This window comes from Pteropus vampyrus, unplaced genomic scaffold (assembly GCF_000151845.1).
Source record: "Pteropus vampyrus isolate Shadow unplaced genomic scaffold, Pvam_2.0 Scaffold39, whole genome shotgun sequence".
NCBI classification, from domain to species: domain Eukaryota; kingdom Metazoa; phylum Chordata; class Mammalia; order Chiroptera; family Pteropodidae; genus Pteropus; species Pteropus vampyrus.
This window is the reverse complement of record NW_011888820.1, coordinates 1142556-1165446: the sequence shown is the minus strand read 5'-3', so window position 1 is coordinate 1165446 and position 22891 is coordinate 1142556. Positions and strand designations below refer to the sequence as shown.

Below are 22891 nucleotides of genomic sequence, written 5' to 3'. Positions count from 1 at the left end.
TCAGCCTTTGGAGGCACTCCTGCCCTTCTACTTAACAAAAGTAGATATTCGAATGGCCAATAAATAAAAAAAAGAAAAGAAAAAAAGGCAAAGGCGATCCATCTTATTAGCAATTAAGAAAATAAATATTAAAACCACAATAAAATACCACTGGACACGCACTAAAATGGCTAAAACTAAAAAGACTTATTAGTAAGTTCTGGTAATGATGTGGAACAATCACAACTTTTTACATTCTTGGTGTGTAAACTGTACAACTACTTTAAATATATATAAACATATGTAATATATATATATTTCAATAGATTGTAAAAATGACAATTCTTCACCCTTTGCTAAAGACATTACCTCTGAAATGTGACTCAGTAGCATCTTCCATCAATAATTAGAATCTATTTCCTTAGCTTTTGAATCTGGCCTGACTTTTTGATTTACTCGGCAACCGGATGTGATGAAAACAACAGTATGCCAGTTCTTTGCCCAACCTTCAAAAGCCTTGTGTCATTTCATGCTCCCTCGGAACCAAGTGAACAAGCCGAGGCGAAACTATTAAATCATGAGCGAAATGAAGACCACTCACCCCAGTTGACGCAGTGAATAAAGCAGTCTGAAACTAGCCTGCCCCCAGAAAACTGCTGAGATCAGCCAAGCCCAGCCGGCAAACTACCTCACTCACTCACAGCCTTGTGAACAATAATAAATGGTTACTGTTTGAAAGCACTGCATTTTGGAGTGGTGTGTTATGAAGCAACTGATGGTACCAGAAGTGAGGGCACTGCCATCATTTAAAAAAAAAATAAAATATGTAGTATCGGCTCTGGAACTGAACAATGGCCTAAGACTTGAAAAATAGCAAACTGGTAGCAAAAGCTGGAAGGGGAAGAAAATTTTCATTGGAAGCTGAAAAAATAGGAACCTGTGTTATATAGCAACAAAGTAATTGGCAAAATTGTGTTGCCTGTAGTAACTTGGAAGGTGAAAAAGTTACTTAGTAAATATTTGGATTTGCCTGAGCTCTCCAAATGCTAGAAGTTAGCTGGTTGTTCCTACCTGTCTATGATAAGGTAATATGGCAAAAAAAAAAAAAAAAAGATGAGCTAAAGAAAAAACTGATCAGTTTACAGACAAAATTGAGAAGGAATTAGGAGAGGCCAGGACTAGTTGGGTTGGAAAACACAACTGCTTTTCATCTCCAGTCTCTCAGCCAGCAAAACATTTTCCAAATACAATGTAGTCTGGGGCTGTAGATCAAATCAAGAAAGATGTACAACCTTTTGTTAATCCCTCTAAAGAATTATGGAGGGGCTCGCTAGAGCTTCTCAGTTAAATTAAGGCCTTCTACATCTTAAAGGAATTGTCTCACAGCAGTCTGATATACCCAAGGTAAGTCTAGAGAAAAAGGTATGTCTCAAAAACAATTTTAAGGCTTTTGGCATATTGTAATACCCAGCAATGCCACTCTCAGGCAGATACCCAACAGGAGTGGGTGGTCATATGTAACAAGAATGTATTTATATTAGCTAAAAACTGGAAACAATTCCAATGCCTATCAATGTTATACTGAATAAATAAAATGTGGTCTATTTATATAATAAAATGCTATATAGCAATGAAAATGAACAAACTACAGCAAGGATGTATATCACAAACATAATTTTAAAGAAGCCAGAAATACAAGCACATAATCAATATGATTCCTTTTAAATAAGGTTAAAAATAAAACAGTCAAAACTCAACTGTGGTGTTTAGAAATGTATGATTGGGGATAAAAATTTAAGGATAAACAAGAAAATATTATCATAGAAAGTAGATAACATGAGAAGGGAGAGAAGAGGAAGTTATTTTAAAAAGGCCAAGGAGACTTCTGACATTCTGGCAATATTTTATATCTTGATCTGGGTGGTCATAACACATATATTAGTTTTGTGATTTACTGTACATCTGTGTTTTATGCACTTTTCCGTATGTACATAATTTAGAGCATGAAAAAGATGTAAACAAGTGAGGCCACACGTCAGACTGTGGTAGCCAAAGAACTAAAAACATGTCCATGTCTGCAAGCACTTTGGAATAAACTTCTTTTTTTTAAAAAAAAAAAATAATATACTCTGCTGAGATATTATTGAATTCATGTAATCAGAGCAACACTGATTTAGTCCGTCAGCCAGTTTAAGACTAAAACGAGAAAAAAAGGATTCCTTCTGTTTGCTTAATCATTCAATAAAATCTAGCAACTACTATAGTAGGAGACAAACTGTCACTATCTTATCAAGGGCACCAGTCATTTTCAATAATAGTTTAAGATGTGTGTTCAATAGCAATTCAAAAAGTCCTGACGAAACATTATTCCATCATTTATCTGGTTGCTCTTCAGAAGTTCCACATGAAATTTTACTGTGAGGAGAAGCATTTGAGCAGAATTTCCTCCTAGCCCCATGACACTGAAAGCACAAGACCTAGCTCCTTTCTGCCAGGAAACAGCAGTGCTGAGAGAGCCTACATCTGACCTTTCTCAAGGCTTCTCTATACCCCAACAGACTATCAAACTTGACATATGTGATAAGAGATGTGTACAGCACAAAGTAATATGTTATATTGCCTAGCTTCCATTAGAACTTTCTCTTAAAAAAAAAAAAAGGCACCACTATAAAACAAATACTAAAGAATCATACAAAATAATCATATTTGTCCACTTCATATTCTATTGCTACAGTTTTTGAAATTTGTAACACAAAGCATAAAAGAGGGTTACAAATTGATTCAGTTAAACTTTCCTTTAAAAATGTAAACTCATTAAACAAGAAAAAAAAATTCAGCTTGAATTAGCACCTAATAACTTTAAATAAATTCAGAGTATACCAGTTGGTTGATGTTATTAGTGGATATACTATAAGGCTATTATAAATAAAACTTTAAATTTTCCTATGATTCTATAATTGTGAAATGGGCTACAGGTTGGTAGTATTATATTTTGAAAGAGCATTACAAATCAGACAAATCGTGATTTTAAAATACAACCTAAAATATTGAGATTTGTGGCACATTTAATCCTCCAAATATAGACGCAATATCTTTTATCCCATATGCTCCTCTTAAAATATGAACTTAACACTTTCCCCCTAGAAAGGTAGGGTCATTATCACTCCGCCTTGAACCTGGCAGACCTTTGTGATTGCTTCATCCAATAGAGGACAACAGAAATTATGCTGTGATTTTTGAGTCTAGGTCATAAAACTGTCACGCACCTCTATCTTAGCATGCTTGCTCTTAGAATTTAGATGCCACTGGCTTTGGAACTAGGTGGAAACTATTAAAATCTAAAGAGTCTTGAGGATAATATTAGTGGAAGCCTAAAAGGCTCAGAAACGGTCAGTGAGGATTTAAAAGAAAGTAAGGAAATGTGATTGGAAGGTGCAGGAAAGGGGATCCTTGTTTTATTTTGGAAGGAAGTTTGTTGTTGGTACACACATATATATATATACATATATACATATATATAAAATAGAAATGTTCCTCATGAAATCATTGACCAAAAGTGCCACTGGGCTTCTTCTCACTGCATAATATAACATATGAGAGGAAAGAGTCGCTAAAGAATGAACAGTGAAATCTAAAGGAGCAAGGACTTGCTGGGTTAAACAATAACACAATGTGAAGTAACAAGGACCTCCAGATGACAAAATTACTCTCAAATAATAAAATGGTTTCCAAGTAAAGATCAAATCAAGAGTTGTTATAAGTACATATGTTAAAACTTCAGAAAGATCTAACAGAGCCTAAAAGAAATGTTCAGATTGACAAAAGGTCTTATACAATATATTAGTTTTTAATTGCTACATAAGCAATTACCACAAACTTAGTGGCTTAAAACAACATCCAATTATTAGTTCATAGTTCTATAGGTTAGAAGTTCAGACAGGCTTGGTTGGCCTCTCTGCTTTGGGTCTCACAAGGGTGTAATCAAGTGTCAATAAGGCTGGCCTCTTATCTGGAGGCTGTGGGGAAGAGTCTGCTTCTAAGCTCATTCAGGTTGGTGGCAGATTCTAGTCTTGCCACTGATGGTCTGCTTCCTTGCTGTCAATAATGAGCCACTCAGCTTCCAGCAATGCTTGAAGGAGTCCTTGCACACTTCAAATCTTTCTGACTTTTTCTTCTGCTACCAGAGAAAACTTTTTGTTTTTAAACAGCACATCTGATTGAATCAGGCCCACCCAGATAATCTCCACAGCCTAAGCCACCTGACTTGGGACTTCAATTAAATCTCTTTAAAAGATAATTACCTGTTTAAACAAAAATAATAATATAGTGTGAAGTTTATAAAATATGTAAGAAAAATGTATGACAATTATAGCAAAAGGCCAAGATAGAAGAAATGAAAGTATACTATTATAAAGTTCTTATCAGTGCCTGGAACCTGAGGCAAAAAAGAAAATGTGTGCCTCTAGTCACATGTTTTAATGGTTAACCAGAACATAAATTGAAAATATGAAACTCAGAACAATTTAAGTTTCAATATTTACTTATATCAACAATAGAATTTGTTATAATTTTATATTCCTGGCTTTAATGGAAGCAAACTCATCAATAATATTTTTTAAATCTATTTCTTTGCTTGTTATTTTCAATTGAAGGAAATGCCACATTAAACAGTTTCTCTTAACCAAGTGATGATTGCAAGTAAATTAGCATCAGTTTATTTCTTTCACAGGGCAACTATGACTGGTATTATTTTTAAAAAAATTCTCAAGGTCACTTACACATTTCTATAAATTTGTACTAAGCAAATTTCATGAACCAGTTTTAGAAGGTACAAACATCATGCTGTTTTTATATTCCAATTTTTGATACTTCATGCTGCTTAAACTATTACAGATGCCATTTCTACAGGACATAAGTAGTCTAAATATTTAAGAACCAGGTCAGTGGCTTTTTTTTTTTTTTTTTTGGTAAATAGATGTATTCATAAAAAATGACTTTCCTCTAGTTAAAAATTCAAAATCCAAAGAAACTTTATTTAATTTTTCATATCTTCATTATAAATGTTAAATTAGGATGCCTACAATCTCCCTAATTTCTATCTTCTATACATCTTCCCATAATAATTAAAATTCTTATATGGTGATTTGTACATTTCTAATTTACTTTTCTTTTTTGTTTTAAAATTGAGGAGGCATATTTATAACTCTTGCTAAAGATTTGCATTCAGTAAACATTCAAAGTTTTCCCATTTGTTGTAAGCAGAGGGATAGGCTTTCTATTAAGTATACAGCTTTATATATTGTGTGGTTTTTTTAATTGTAAAGATTTCACTTTTGCACTTGGTTCAAACAGCCACCATGATGAGCCCCAAATTGTTACCCCAACCCCAGTGACAAAAGTTAAAATTTTACAATCCTAATAGAAAAATAACAGAATGAAATCTAAGTTCAAATACCACTACTATGTCTCATCTACTAAGAATGTACTTATATAAAGTGGTAAGTATCTAGTATACTCAGTTCAGGACTACACGCAAACCAGATTATCAATAAATATCCAGTAGTTTAAAAAGATACCAACTGTAAAAATAAGGGAATAGCCACAAATTCAAAAGAGGGTCCATTGCATTAAGATTTCCTACTATTAAGTTACTAACAGGGAACATTGACAAATTACAGGCTTTTACTATTTGTGTGTCAGTGAGCCATTTCCTCCCAAATGTTCTGATAGTCCCTATTCTTTGATTTTATATTTCTAAATATAATGAATTTTCTTCAAATGTTCAAAATATTACATATAAAATTGACATTATTGCTGAAGATGTTCGTAGTTATTGAGCGACTAGCTTAAAGTCATTCAAAAAGTAACAGAATTAGATTCAACTTTTTGTCTGAATGTTTACTTAGTATTCTCTTCCAATTTAAGTTAAAATGCTTAAGTAAAAGAAGGTCATTAGCACCAAAGAACAAAATTCAGTAAGGTCTTTAACAGACCTAAACTTCTCTTAAATATTTTCTTCTAAATTGCTATCCAATAGCAATTTGTCATAAAGATATCAGAAAGACTATTTAAAAAATAGAAAGAATTATCTTCTTTATGCCTTCTACTTTTGCAGCTAGGCCCACTTTTGACAAAAGTCAATAATGGCCTTATAAAGAGCTGGGCATTTCAATTCTCCTGTTCTAACCTGGAAAGACCTCTTAACTGAAGATATCAATGAACTAAAACTGTGCTATGATAGACACGTTTATATTTCCTACTATATTTAATTCTCAGAAAAACCTTGTGAGGTAGCTATTATTGTCCAAATTTCCAGATCAGAATTTGAACCTCAGATAAGTAACCTGCTTGAGATTCTTCAGCTACTTCCTAAAGGGCAAACAGTATGATTCCTAGGCCTGTTTCTTTACTACCTAACAATGCCACACTCAAAGTCCTTCACCTTATTCTCTTTTATCTGTCAAAATGTAATACAGAGGGTTTTTTTTTTTTAGCTCTGGTAGAAATTGCTTAAACTCAATCCCTTTATTTTGTACATGAAAGCACTAAGATCAGAGGGTAAAATGCTTTGTCCCAGGACACATAGCTATTTAGTAATAAAGTCTAAGCCCTCTATAACAACATTAATATCTTAAAAAAAAAAAAAAGAAAAGAAATAAAAAACATAAATACTAACCTCCAGCCAGACCTTTTAAAATATAACAAATTATATGTTACAGTTATGCTCAAAAGTTTTAGGTCCTTAATTTTTTAGAGTAATTGACTTTTATAATTCTTCTTATATTAATAAACATGATGTTTTAATTACCTAAAATGGGAAAAAATTAATAGGTGATTAATGTTGCCAATATAAATAAAGGCAAACTCCTACTATATAAAGCAGCATAAGTAGAGCCTACAAGAGTGGAAACCATGGAAGACAGTCATAATCTAAATCTAAACCCAATTAAAATAACAGACCTTAGCTCGAGATATTTGGAGGAAAATAGAATCATATTAGAATTAGAATTCTTCAAATTGGCACTAACTAGGTCAATATATTCATATTCCTGTCAATTTTTAAAAAGTTAGCACCTACACATATATTCTCTTACCCTCTCTTTTTTTTCACTAGATGTACAAAATGTTTATCTGCAAGATTTTTACAAAAATATATATATATATTTATCTAACAAATACAGAACACCAAAGAGTTTATATTTAAGAACCTTTTCTCTCTCTTAACAGGCAATAATCCTATAAATTAATGAGAAATTGGTAATAGGCAGGAGACTTAATGAACATATTTTTTAAATAGTACTTTTAAATTCTAAGAAATGAGAATCTGAAGATTCTGAAGGCATAAAAAATAAAACAATAGGAACAAAGCACAAACAAGTCATCAGTAAATACAGTGGAATGACATTTATGTGAATTTAACTATGATTCTCTTATATGAATTCAACTATACACCTCACAAAGATAGAATAATTAAGTGATGCAGGCAATTAAGTCTACCATTTCCTTGAAAGGGTTTGTAAGTCCCGGGGTGAGTAGAAGATGGAAAATGTGAATCTGCTGTTTCCTCAGTCAATGAATGCTGAAGTCTCACGTGTGCGGAGGGTGTTTCTAGTGTTAAAAGATGTACTCTAAATGTCTAAGGAAACAGCAAACTGTTCCAACAAACTGCTAAAGAAAAATAATATGACTGAAATGGACTCATTTAGAAATGTTATGCCAGAATACAATGTGGTACTTACGAAGGGATTCTCTCTCCCTCCCCAAAACAGTCTTGTGTTTGTGAGATTATCACCTCTACATTGTTAGACCACTTCTCCAAAAGATGAGGTTCCACCGGAGTGGGGGTGGGGGGGAAGCCATCGTTCTCTTTAACATTAATGTCCAAAAAGAAAAATAAGTTTTATGGAATAGGCAGGCAGAAATGAAGATTGTGGGACTAATAAAGAAAGTCTTTGAATATAGATTTGAGTCAAATTGCTATATAATTGTGTTGACTGAGAAGAATATACCTGCCAAAAAAGACTCCTTGTGGTTAACTGGGCTCAAAGTCATAACCAGAGTCTAGCAGCCATTGTTTGCAGAGGCCTGTCATGCACACTGCATTTTAGTGAAAAGCCAAAGACTGGGCTGCCAACCCTCCTGCACTGCGCTTCTGCTGTCTGGAAGTCAACCCTTATTAAGAGAGCTCTTGGGATCAAAATTCAACCAATAGGACTAAGATGTTCTCTGTCCAATTGGAACTGCACAGTTATATCCTCATTTGCATCGTCACCAACAAAACAGAGTTGCTGCATTCTGACCAATCAGGATGGTACTATTTGGACCAATCAAATTGTGAGGATTTGGAGTCCTCATCTGCACAGAAACAGATCAATCAGGGACCAGGGTGGAGACTTTTCTCTATGTAAATCAGCCTCTCCTCTGTCTCCGCAGAGTGCATTTTCAGCTTCCATTGAAGATTGTGTTTCCCAGCCATGGCTGTAACACTAGAATGGAGCAGGGCTGTCTTACAGACTGAAGCTGTAACACAGGAGCCACCTCACCCAGGCCACCTCACCCAGGTCACCTCAATTGATTTGCCTTGCCTGAGCTGTTTCACAGCTGTGCTCTATCATAATTGAGCTGTATCACTCTTGAGCTGTCTCACAGCCATGCTTTTCCACAGCTGAGCTATGTCACAGTGGAGCTGTTTGCATTGAATAAAGTCTTCCCCTTCACTGCACTCCAAATTGAGGACACCTACTGTCTTTGAATTGGTAGCAGTGACCTTCGGTTGACAAATGTTAATTATAAAATAAGACTTAACTATTTGAAAGAACTTTTATATCAGAGATTCAAAAATTTCCAGAAACTACTAGTAAACCAACCTTCCCCAAAAAGAATATTGAAGATGAAAGCATTCTCAGAAAACAAGTTTGCCCTCTCTCAATCCATACAATCAACTGGTAGACATATACTGGTCAGGAAATGTTTATATTTTTATGTAAGTCACTACTGTTAATAATATGTTGCCAAGTACAAATTTCAAGCTCTAAATTCAATATCACACCGGCAATTAATAATAGAGAGAGAATTAGGTTTTTTAAAAAAAAGTAAAATATTTTACAATTTCAACTTCTTTCCATTTCTGAGGAAATTTTGTTTCTTAAGCCTAATTGACATTCTGGCATTGACAGACAGAAAATGATGATGTTTGTACCCTACACTGTGGCTAACCAACAAAGCAGCTTGAGGCTAGGTGACTGGCTAGGGACTCCAGTTCCCCCAGACACTGCCTGGCTGCCTCAAGGGCTTAAGAGGTCAATCAATATCTCAACTGATCTGTTACCTACTTCAACTTTAGTTGAGTAACTATGCGCCAGAAAAAGCCAGTACAGACTCTTGTTTTAGTACCAGAAAGTCTCTGATTCTCTAGTACTATAAGTACTTCCACACTTAGCCTTGTGAGAAAACAACAGGAACAATTCTCAGCTCAATCCTCTATCAAGGTAATTCTCTCACTCCTCATACTTGGGAAATGGAAATAAATCACTTACCCTCAGGAGAGTTTCATAGCCATTAAAATTAAGGCAAAATAAAGCAAAATAAAACCATAAAGACTGTGAGAATAGGGTTTACTAAACTAGCAATGCACCTCACTAAAGACAGAAGGCAAAGTAATATCTATGGAAGCATGATGGTTCTTTATTAAATTGTACCTAATTTTTAGTCCTTCTGGGACAATTAAAAAAAAAAGGTGACTTATTGTTTATTAATTTCAAGGGTCCAATGAGACAAAGCATAAAAGCACATAAAATAATACCTGCCACATATTAAGTGGTCAATTAATGTTATCTATTATCATTATTACCTTCTTGATGGTTTGAATATGGTAGTATCAGGTATAGTGGTTACTGTTTGTACACTGTAGCTATTGAGACATTCAGCTTTGATGAGTTCCATCCACCCAGGATGACTAGAATTCAGAATGAGAGAAGGTGGTAGCATTTACAGAAGAAATGATGAGGGATCTAAGTCACATGCAAATATTATAATACTATGAAGAAATAAGACATCCCCTGAGCCTCCAAATGGGCTTTGACCCATACTAATGGACCCTAATTTATAAGTTTATTTCTTAATATAAACAAAATTGCAATTTATAAGTTTATTTAATGCAATTTATAAGTTTATTTCTTAATATAAACAAAATTTCCTTTTGAGAAATGTGTATCTTTTTTTAAGAATTATTATTAGGCCCTATTTTAAATTGTATTTTTAAATTTGCTCTGTATCTTAACCTATGTAACATCTCCCCAATTCCAAAGATCATTACTCTTAAGAAATAGCTAAAATATATAGGATTAAGAAATACTTTATTCATAAAGGGCATGTGTATCATCAAAGAAAGCATAAATACACTATTGTGACAGCAGTCTTATTATTAGTTGTTATGCCAACCTAAAATATTGGAGGTGGTGACTATTATGTAACTTGTATAACTAAATATACAAACAATATCCACTCTCAAAGCTGAGAAATTTATAAATTATTCTACTCTGTCTACAGCAAAAGGGACTAATAAACTTAAGTCAAACAACTCTGGGTACATATTTACAATTTTCATTTTTTCTTCTACTTGAGAATCAAAAGAAGTCAATATACATTACAATCAGTTGAAAAGTAGAGAAAATATCTAAATTAAAATGGGATAAAATTTAAGCATCATTTACATGAGGCAGAACTTTCGGTTTCTCATTTTAAAATAAGTCCATTTTATAACTAGCAACATTTTTATTAGACTATTTCTTCTATTATAGCATTAACAATTAAATAATACCATCCTCCTCCTCTCAACAAAAATGGATGATTACAGTATGCCTGCCTCAAAGGACTTTGAGGCTCAATATCTTATAAAGAGTATTAAGCCCTGTAGCTTCAAGCTACTATGTAAATACAAAGTGTTATAACTGAGAATGATGATATAAAAGCAAAGATGGCTTAATATAATAGAAAATTACATTTATAATTGGCACTTTGCCACACTACCCCTGAGGATTTGTCCTTTCAGAGCACATACTCTGTGAAAGGTCACTGTGGGCGAAAAAAAAAAAAAAAATCCCACAGGGAGTTCAAGTAGCCTACAATACAATACTAGTAATTAAGGGTGCGCTATTCTTCTTCTACATTCATTTGGGAATCACTGCTACTAATTAAGAGAAAAGGAACAATAATCTGTTAAAAACAATGGCTAAAACAATTCAATCTCAATTCTAATAGTCCACTTACAAATACAATATTGTAAAACAGAACAATTTTTTTTCTTAAACAGCAAACTATTATACAAGCCACCAAGTCAGTACTCAACTGTCTTCCAAGATAATACATTCCTAAAAATATCTTCCTCAGTAATTTATGTTTCTAACACAATGAATTCAATTAACATTAAGTGCCTACTATGTGAGTTATAATAAACATTTCACATACATTATCTCATTTAATTCTATGAACAACCCTAGGAGGAAGGTATTACCAGCACATTTTCAAATTGGGAAATTTTTCACAGAATGATTCAGATTCTTGACAACAATCTAAGAATTTAAAATCAGCCTTCTCACTTTAAATCCAATGTTCCCTCCATTGTGTCAGTTAGGGTCTCTGACGATGCCAATAATCAGCTGACAAATCAGTTAACCTCATTAGGTCTGAACCTTCTCAATTATTAAGAGTGTTAAATACTCTTAAAATCAGTCTTCTCCATTCTCTCTCTTGATCTTGCTCTAAAATGCACAGTTTTAACCATTTCAAAGTACACAATTCAGTGGCTTCCAATACATTTGCAATGTTGTACAACTATTACCACTAATTTCAGAACCTTTTCGTCACCCTAAAAAGAAAGTCATAACCTTTAAGCTGTCACTTCCCATTATTCCCTACCTCCAGGCCCTGGCAACAGCTAATCTGCTTGTTTCTATGGATTTGCCTAACCTGGATTTCATATAAATGAAATAACATAATATGTAACCTTCTGTGTCTGGCTTTTTTTATTAAGCAAAATATTATTGAAGTTCATCCGCATTGCACCATGTATCAGTACACTTCATTCATTTTTATGACTCAATAATATTCTCTTGTATATATATACCACGATTGGTTTATCCATGCATCCACTGATGGACATTTGAGTTATTTCACCTTTTGGCTCTTGTTACTAGTAGTGCTATAAACATGCATGTATATGTACTTGCTAGAGTCTTTATTTTCAATTCTTCTGGGTGTATATATATAAAAGTAGAATTGTGGAGTCAGATGATAATTCTATATTTGAAAATTCTGAGGAACTGCCAAACTATTTGCCACAATAGTGGCTGAAACATTTTACATTCCCACCAGAAATGTATGAGGGTCCTAATTTCTCCATATCCTTATACACGCATTTTTTCCTATTTAAAGTAAATTACAGTGATCCTAATGACTATGAAGTGGCATCTCATTATGGTTTTGAGTTGTATTTCTCTTATGACTAATAACATTTGAGTATCTTTTCATGTGCTTCTTGGCCATTTGTATATATTCTTTGGAGAAATGTCTACCCAAAACCTCTGCCCAATTTTTATGAGTTGTCTTTTTGTCGTTAAGTTGTAGGATGTCCTTACATATTCTAGATACAAATAACTTACCAGATATATGATTTACAAATATTTTCCCCACTCTTTAGGTTACATTTTTATTTTTTTCATAACATCCTTTGATGCATAAAAGTTATTAATTTTGCTGAAGTCCAATTTATCTATTTTCTTTTGTTATTCATGCTTTTGGTGACATATCTAAGAATCCATTGCCAAATCATCTAAGATCACTTTTTGCTGGAAAATTCCATAAGCCTTTGCCCATTCCAAATAAAGTTGTATCTGGATAATTCTATTTGTTTTAATGCTGAGAATTGCAAAAGGATTATTTTGGAGTATTTATTATATTGTCCATTTACCAAGGAAATGGCAGCATTTTAAGTTTAGATAAAATTATCCTTTTAAGATGGATTGGTTGGAACTCCTTAAGATAAAAAAGGATATCCCTTAAAGGTCTGTTCATTATAAAGAAGAAGAGAAGGGGAAAGATAAAGAAGACGAGAGGAACGGAGGGAGTAAATTTTCTTTGAGAATCTCATAAATTAATAAACGCATACAATTTTAAAGACATTCCAAATTATATGTCCAAACATGTTAATTCCTGGAAAAGATAGTTTACCCTGCAATAAAAAGTCAATACTTTAGCAGTTACTAAAATTCTCTCTAACACATAGATAGCATTTCTAAGATCTACTCCCTCATTTAAACTAGGTAATATGTTAGTATCTACCAAATGGTTTAAATATGATTTTAAAAGCAAATTATTATGAAAAGATTACTAGGAAAAAAAAACCATACTTAGCAAAAATAAATAAAAACATGGAACATACAAACAACAGAATACTCTGCAGCCATTTAAAATGATGTTGCTGAATAGTTCGTTTATTGATAATGAAAGACGTTTTACAATGTAATGCTCTGGGGAAAAAACAAGTGTATAATGGATAGATTTGGAAAGCTATATACTGATTAAATGTCACACAAAGTTATTATCTTTAGGTAGGATTATAGATTAATATTATTTTCTTAATTTTCTGTTTTTCTACACTGTAAATTATTTGTGTAAATCTAGAAAAGTACAAAAGTTAATTTTGTGAAAGAGAGAAAATCAAGAGGTAAAACCAAAATTCCTAAAAATAAAATTTATAAACAAGAATTTCTTTCCATACATTCACTTATTGTATTTCATCTTCACCCAGTATATGTAATTTGTCAACTATGTTTTAATTAACCACACAATAAACATAAATATACAGAGCATTTCACTGATGTTATAACAGCAGTTATTGAGAAGCAAATTTCATATAAATTCAAGATAATATCAACAAATAATTTTAAAAACTTAAAATATGATATTTAAAAAGTTGTTCATAGTTTGTTATTTCATTAATTAGACTAAGGGGTCAAAACTTTTTTGAAACAAGAATTTATCAGGGTTTAATAATTAGATTATGTTAGTTTTGTCTGTCTCTTGTTTTTGCCAGTAGCAAGAGGTGAGGTAAGTGGTAAGATAGGAATAACACTGGTTCACCAACCCTATTTCTACCCCTTTGTTCTTCTATGGCACTAGTTATGTTCCCACTGCCTATGGGTATCATTCTCCATTGTATAATAAGGTGACTGAAATTGACTGTTTTCTGTGTACTAACTGAGCAGCTGCCTTCAGACCCTCGAACATACATCTAGATACAAACTGAAAACACAGAACTGATAATGCTCAGCTATGCTAAACACAAAGAAGAAAATAACCAAACCAGCCACGTTTCCAAATAAGAAGTCAGGTGATGCACAATTTAAAGATCTGATTAAACCCTTAAAGCATTTTATATAGAGAGATGAGATTTTTTTTTAAAGATTACAAAATTTTGGGTCATAAGTATCAGAGTTGAAAAGCTCAAAAAAAAAAACAAAAAAACAAAAAAAAAAACCACACAACATAAAGATTTTGTATGTGAATCTATTTGAAAAATATTCACTTTCCCAATACCATAAAAACCAATAATTTGTTCTGAGAAAAGAAATATATCAGAAAGTAAAAGTGATTCCTCCTCTTCATAAAAGTTTAATTTCCTCTAAATAATTCTCATATAAAGGAAAATATCTGAAAGAAACATAATTTGCAGAATCCATTAGTATACATAAGCATTCATATGGTATACCAAACATGCTCAAAATCTTATTTAACTAAGCCAGGAAGAAAAGTGATTGTCAACTCCTTTTTGGCCAGAATTACTAGGACTGAATTCAATATTCAACAATGCAATTCACTCATGAGAAAATTTAATCTAGTCATTTTTATTATGTCTTTAATCTAAAATTTATAATACCATCTCAAAATCAGAATACTAGATTCAGAAAACCAGTTCAGAAAATCACCAATGATGGTTCAAAGCTAACAAATTCAAACGAGATATAAAATATTAACACTTTAACTGATTTCTGGCTATAGAATCATTGGTATTTTCTAGCAGATGCTGGGTATATTATCAACCAAGGATGGAATAGATCAAGGAGTAGTCATTGGCCATACATGGTGAACTCCTAGGATACAGAGCAAATCTTCATATTCTTAACAACTTCAGTCTCTAAGTTGAGGTAAAAGTTCAGGACATACCAGATATCAGGTTTTACTTGCATCCACTTTTCCATCTTAAAGGTTATACACCTGACCAAGGTGTAGAGGTCCAAAGACTCAAATATAAGGTTCCTGAATGATCCTGAACTAATATGTCTATCTGAGGCTCCTCTGTACCACACAATGCTCTAGGGAGGCATTCCAGTTCTATCTCCAGTTACTCACTCTCCATCACACCCTCATTCCCGAAACATATCGTATCTTCACTTTCCATCTGACCTGATTCAGAATTCATGGTCAATCACTAAAATCACTCCCTTGTGTTCATAGCCAATCCTTTGTCTCTTTCTTCCTCCATCTGATACACCTAGCAAAGATGAAACCCTGATTAAACCCAATTATCCACCTACTCCACATCTGCACCAAAGAAACTAAAAACAAATGAAGAAAAATGTACCACTTTCCTATAGTTCTCATTTTAAATTCATGGTCAGTGATCTTAAAAGGGCAATCAGCACTGGTCCATAACAGTAAAATATACTAAAATACCAAGTATATTCATTTTCCCAATATCAAAACTATTTCATGCTTGCTCCTCTGTTCTCAAACCTCCTAGGCCTTCCCACTTCCCCAATTAGTGACTGAACTGAGAAAATAAAAGTAATCAGTCACAAGTTTCTCTTCGCACCACCAAAACTTCCTACCTACACCATATTCTTCCTTCTTTCCTGTTACAACAAATAATATATTCCCATTCCCATCAAAGTCCAACCCTCCCATGTGCTCTGGACCTTGTATGTTCTCATTTTCTCAAGTAACTTATATCCCTCTCTGTCCTGCATCATCAATTTCTCCCCCAATGGATCTCTGGCATCAGCATACAAGCCTCCTTTAATATCTCCAGTTACTGAATCCATATTCCGCTACATTGACTATCTTATTTCTTTTCTTCTTCAAAGAGTCACCTGTAAGGTTGCTTTCACTTTCTCTCCTCATAGTTGTTACTCAATTTACTCCAATCAGGTTTCTTCTTCTACTCAATTGTAATTGAGATTACAATTGTCAAGGTAATCAGAGAAGTCCACCTACCAAATCCAAGAGTCGCATCTCTGTGCACTTTCCTGATCTCTCAATAACATTCAGTACTACCCTTCATCTTAAAAGATCTTCTCCTGCCTCACATAGTGATCACCGATGACCTCCATTTCACTAAATTTATTGTTTTTTACCACTATATAGTGTTGATAAATTCATGCTATTGAGTCAGATCTACCTTGGTTCAAATTTTGGCTCCATCACTTTCTAGCATCCAATTTAGGGAAAGCTACTTAACCACTGAGAATTAGTACTTAATTCATAGCTGTGAGAGTTAAATTAGTATCTTTTTCCCCCTTCTCTTTTACCTCTTCACAGCAGGTGACACAATTCGTCCTCCAAGAAATACCCTCTTCCATTAGTTTCTGGCTCCTCCCACCCATTACTGTCCTAAGTTCCTCAAACTCTATTTCCCTTTTAAATTTAGGAGTTCATTAATGTTCTGTATTCTATCCTTCAGCGATGAATCTCTTCCATTTTCATAACTAAAATTATAATCTAAACTTCGATGATATCTAAATCTCAATTTCTAATCTATAATTTTCTCCCAAGGCCCAGCCTGCCAACCGAACAATCTCTATCTGGAAATCTCAGCTACTTCACACTCAACATGCTAAAAAAATAAGTCTTTATTCTTTTTCATGTGCTCTTTTCTCCACAAGAAACTCTCTTACCTGTCATAGTCACTAACTCCTTGCTGTCAGTTTTGATAGTTCCATATATTTCCTGTTTTGTAATAGTCACTAAACTTACAATTACCAGCTTAATATATGGATTCCCTGCAAGAACACAGACTCCAAGATGGAAAATAAAATATCACCAAAACCTTGTACAGTATCTCATACATAGTAAATGCTTAATACATAGTTCTTAAATTGTATTTGAGTTATTTAAAAAGTTACTGCTTATTTACTTTATTGAACTTATTGGCATTTTATTTATTTGGATATCTAATTAATTGTTAACACATTTATTTCAAAATACTTAAAACACTCATTTACATTATTATCATTTCTAATCCACAAAAATACATCAAATAAAATTTAAAGGTACTTCTAAACATATTCTATTATGTTTGAGGAATTCTATAATTATCAATTGCCTCTAGATTTCAAAAATTAAAAAAGTTCAGAAGCTAGAAAAGAAAAGGTGATATTATTTGTGTCCCTACTTTGGAATTCCACATAATTTTTTTAAAAAATTTTACCAAAAAGATGATTTTAAAATCCTGAAATGCATAAGCTTTCTGGAGTATTTGTAAAAAAGACTTCCTCATTTTCTCCACAATATAAAATTCTGTCACACTCTAATTGTGTATTAATATTTTGTTTGTTTTTACTCAGCAAAGTTAAATAGTGTCTAAAGCAATATTTTCGTTAGCTCATAGTCTTATCATGGATAAATGCAAACTTTCCATTAGGTAATGTGAAATATGGAAAAAAGCTTACATAAACACACAAACACACACTTTCACACATTCAAGGGAGTTCACGTTGTGATATCAAGGAGCTATACAAATATGATTTGAACACCTCAATATATTTGAATACATAAGATCTTTTAGAAAGTCATCATATTGATCACAAAACTTAAAAAATACACTATGTTGAGAAAAGACATTTTTGTATTGTTCTTAGAAAATATTACACCTCGAAAGATATAGTCATTAAAAAATTGATCACAATAAAAAAGATACAAAACAAAATTGTGTATCACAAAGCCTCAGGAATATTTAAACAAATTTGATTCCAAAGAACTAGACTTTTGTTTTCAAAGTATCTGGGCAATTGTCTATCAAATAAGAGAAGTTTCTATTTTTTCTAATTGCTAAAGTATTTGATCAGATTGCTTCTACATGTTCTATGACAAAGTAAATACATATAACAAAAGCTTGTTTAATTTGTACACTAATGAAATAACAAAATTATAAAAAAGACAGCTCTATAATATTACAAAAATAACTGGGCTTTACACTGGTCTTAATTATCCAAATTAACTAGTTATCAAAGGACCTATTTTTGAGATAGTAATGTTATAACCTTTCTCCAGAAGCTCTTAAATCCTTTAAGTGTAAACTCTGAGTTTCTGTGTGTGGTTCCAAAATGACTATGGAAAACCATTATGCCAAACTATAGCAAGACTTATTTTTGGTTTACACCCTTTTATCCAGTAAGTATACTCCAAGGGAATGACCCTAAATATCAAGGGAGCTTCATTCATTCATTCATTCACCATTCAGAAAGTATTCATTGAGCAACTACTGTGTATGTATACACAAAGATGTTTATCACAATATAATAGAAAAATACTTGAAACAAACTCATTATGTGATAATAGAGGAATTGGTAAAAAAAATTATAGTATGTCAGCCAAAATATGATAAAGTCATTTAAAATATCTTAGTAATGAGTTTGAAGTAATATGGAAAGATTTGTTACAGAGATAAGTGAGAAAAGCAGGCTATAACATCAAAGAAGTCACATGATCAGACTCTCAAAGGAAAGTATGCAAGAACACTAAAAAAAAGAGATCCAATAGATTGGCTGCATCTTGGTGGTAGCATCCCAACTGATACATATGCAAGTATCTTGACACAGAAGTGTTGGAGATAAAGCTCATTTTATAAAATTTCTGATCAAAATCAGTGAGTAAAGAGCCCAACAATCTATAGAACGTCTCTTCAGATCACAAGACAGTATGTTGTCGAAAAAGAATAAATGCTATTTATCAAAAAAAAAAAAAAAATCTGATTGATGAATGAGATAACCTTCTCGTAACCATATCTAATATTGAACAATAAAGATAAAACTTCAATTCTTTTTCCTAGGCCAAAAAAAAAATCACTATTTTTTTAAAAATCACTTATAAATTAATAGATGCATAGGAAAAAACTACTGGAAGTTCATGTAGCAAAACATTACAGTGTTGTGGATACGGGAATTACACCTGGTTTTAATGGAATTTTTTCCCTATGTTTTCCAAAATGCCAATTGAAATATGTACAGCTATTATAATAGAGAAAAATGAATTAAATCATTAAGAGAATATGCTAAAATAGTTTCACTATATGGATTAGATTAATAAAAATACAACATCTGTAAAATTCATACTTGCTCATGAGAGTAGCTCAGAAAAACTTGGTCCTTCAAAATCATACAACACAAATATCGCCTTTAAGGAAATCAAAATTTTTTAAATTTTTAACACAAGAGTTCATGATTTGAACAGCGTATGTATTTTTCTCTTACTGAGAAAGCTGTTATAAATAGATTTAAGGATGTGTCTTCTTTTTAATGATATTGACTACTTCTTCATAAGACATCAACGTCAACGATGTCATCATATAGCCCTTATAATAAGGTGTGGTAATAAATGCAGCTTCTGTTAAACTGAGACAACATGAAAACATACAACTTTACTTACTATATAAAAAGTATATATTAGTGTCTCTCATTGACTTAAAGTATAAAATTGTTTCAACTTAATCAAAAAGGAAAATAAAATTTAGAATCCATATAACTATAGTTTTACAGAGTACTATCACAATAAAACAATCATTGCATTTCAAAACAGCCTTTAGCACTTTGAAACATATACGAATTACAGGATCAATAGCTAAATTATTAAAAAAGCACAATGATACAGTATCTGAGTGATGAGTATAGCATAGGACTCTGAAATAAAATTGCCTAGTTTCAAATCCTAGTTGTGCTGTTTATTAGTTGTAAAACATAGAAAAATGATTTAACCTTTATGTGTTTCCATTTCTCCATCTACCTATAAAATAAGGATAACAATAAGAATTCATGCCTGGTAGAGATGTTTTAAATGTTAAGGGAGGTAATACTGTCTCTAGCACAAAGTATTAAAAATAGGCTTATCCCCACTCCCCACATTTTCTCACTCTAGATAGAATGTTATAAATTTTTAAAATAAAAATAAAGATCTCTAACTCAAAAAAAATGGTTTTGAAAGTCCTAACTTCATTTGAAATCATAATTACCCATCCATAAAGTACCTTCTGCAACCTGAGCATAATCCAGTTTAACATTAATATACATGAAAGTGTTCTTATCAAGGTGATTTCATCCTGTTTGTTTCAAAAGAATGAAACACAAGATTCTTTCTTAAAAGATGGCCAAAAAAAATTAGAATCATTTATTAACAAAACAATTGTCCTGAACAGCAAATTCGTTATAGAAAAATACAATAATGAAAGATTAATAGCGAAATTTAAATATTTTAGTATTTTTAGGATATTCAAACTTAACATTTTGATCTTATTCTAAATTACTAACATTTGTTACATATAAAACTGCTATTCTCTATAAATAAATAAACTTCAACTGTCTCTGATTAGCCTGGAACTAGTTATACTATCACCTAATAGGGCCATTCAACTATCTTGGGGATTATTTTATTCTCTTTTCTCGTAAAGAAATTAATACAGTAACAGAATGTAACAAAAAAAGTCAATAGTGTAGAAGGCTTTTAATAAATTTCATTTTGGCAAATGGTTATATAAAAATTAACAAACACTGAAATCATGATAATTTCATTTACTTGTTCTGTACATATCTGATTAATAGGTATTAATTTTGTTGATGGAAATGAGAGAATTCTATCGTTATATACAGATTAGAAATGTAAATACTTAGGCATTTTCTATGACTACTGACTTCACAAATTATTTTGAATATTACTTCAAATAATACTGTGAATGCCAGAGTTTAGGTAAGCAAAGAGCTCTACTGCCCCCTAACGAAATAAACCAACAAAAAAACAAACAAAAAACCCCATAAAACTCCTTTTAAGTTATCTGTGGAACAGGAAAATAATCTCACTTTTCTAAGTGCAATAGATAAACACTAAAACAATTAACTGAAAACAACTAGTATATCAAAATACTGTAGGAAAAAACTACAGTCACTGGTTTTCATGATAAACTTAGTAGCAAAACAGGAAAGCCTTGAGACAGAAATGTTCTAAGAGAAAGGAGACCAGTACAACATTGTTATCAAATGTGATAGCAATTAAAACTTCACTGCAGGCTACACTTTTCATGTGCATGTTGGAAGTGAATGAGAAAAGAGATTCTTAGAAACCACACTCTTCAGTGCATTTTAGTAAGTTTTCAGTTTAGCAGCTCAAAAGTAAATACCATCAAAATATTCTCTCACAATTTGCACTGCCTCGAATCCTCTCAGAATCATTTTGATATATGTACATTTTCGAGATAACTACCTTGTAAAATATACATTTAAAATAATTTTACCTAATGCTTCCTGCTTTAAACAAGTGCCAATTTCATAAGTATGACAACTTTGTACTTTATGGTACTTTCCATAGTGATTAATTTTTAATCTTCTTTTAATAACAGCTCTCCTTTAATGAAGTCGGTTTTTAAAACATCCTTCATACTCCTAGTCCTTTCATTTAATATTCCAACCTGTCAAGAATTCCTAAATTCTCATTTCAGAAAAGAGTAAATGAAAGCAGTGTGTGGTCCTTAATAATAGAAATTAACATAACGATCAACATCAAGGAATCAGATGTAATAAGAATACAAAGAATAGAATACTAGATCATAAAAACAGAGAATGTAAACAAAAGAAAAGTAAAAATTCCAGGCAGCATTTCACTGAGGAGAACAAAGGTGTAGTAGTTAATTGTTCCTTTATGACTAGGGTGCGCTGCATCACATGGAGACGGCATTGTTTCTGTCCAGGGTGACAGTGGATGTACACTCCATTATATTTCTATTGTTTAGGAGATATAAGTAATGGACCAAATCCACACAATGCTATAGGGGAGATTAAGCAATACAAAGAGGTTCATTTAAATCTACATACAAAATGAAAATATCCTTTACATTTGTGTGCTGCTGCTCTTTTCTTCAAGTGTTTATTAATGAAAATGCTTCTCTAGTTCTGCAAGTTGTAAGAGTAACAAAATGTTCTTTTAAAATTTCAGAATAGTAACAGAAAAATACAAATGTACTCAAACCAATAATTCAAATGAGCTGGATCTCACATCTGTATGGATTTCCTGAAGAATATGAATTTAAAAAATGACTCTTACTAGAAGCATTACTCATTCATTCCTACTGCCTAAAAATATGATAGAGACAGAGGCATATTTTGAAGACATAATAAAGTTGCTGGGAGGTCTCAAGCATCACAAAGTCAAGAATTGCGAAAGTCATGGTGCTTAAAGCATATCTAATATATATACATCTATATCTATCATATAGATAGATATCATATTTAAAAAAAAAACATTATTCAATGTCCCTAAAAGACGAGCACCTTGCACGACAAGCTATTTCTTCAAATAAATAACAAAGTGATATATAAGTCTGACATCAAAATCTGTCACAAATAAAGATCTGTCAATTTGTTAATCCTTATTTAATTTTAATTGAATTATGTTTAAATTTTAAATCCATAGAGAAAAGACTCTTCTAATATATACATCTATCATATATATAGACTTTATATATATATATATATATATATATTCACAACAGTAGCCTTCCAACCTATAAATTGCATTTAGCTACTCATACTTAACATATGGTAGTCAAGAAAAATAAAACAGTGAAAGTATATAACTATTTGGAGGATGAATACAT

General features: G+C 32.2%; 1 protein-coding gene across 7 annotated transcripts in view; it reads right to left on the bottom strand.

Annotated features, from left to right (window-relative positions):
* Positions 1 to 22891, bottom strand: part of COMMD10 (COMM domain containing 10) — a 163766-nt gene that overhangs the window by 103134 nt on the left and 37741 nt on the right. Inside the window, exon 6 of one of the 7 annotated variants that reach the window (XM_023529561.1) lies at positions 14467 to 14544. The exons of 5 other annotated variants lie outside the window; for them this stretch is intronic. In XM_023529561.1, coding sequence (XP_023385329.1) covers positions 14482 to 14544 — 63 coding nt within the window. In that variant the 3' untranslated portion in view covers positions 14467 to 14481. Of the gene's footprint in view, positions 1 to 14466; positions 14545 to 14655; positions 14689 to 22891 lie in introns of those variants that run through there. One more of the 7 variants, XM_011358263.2, reaches the window with a different exon arrangement.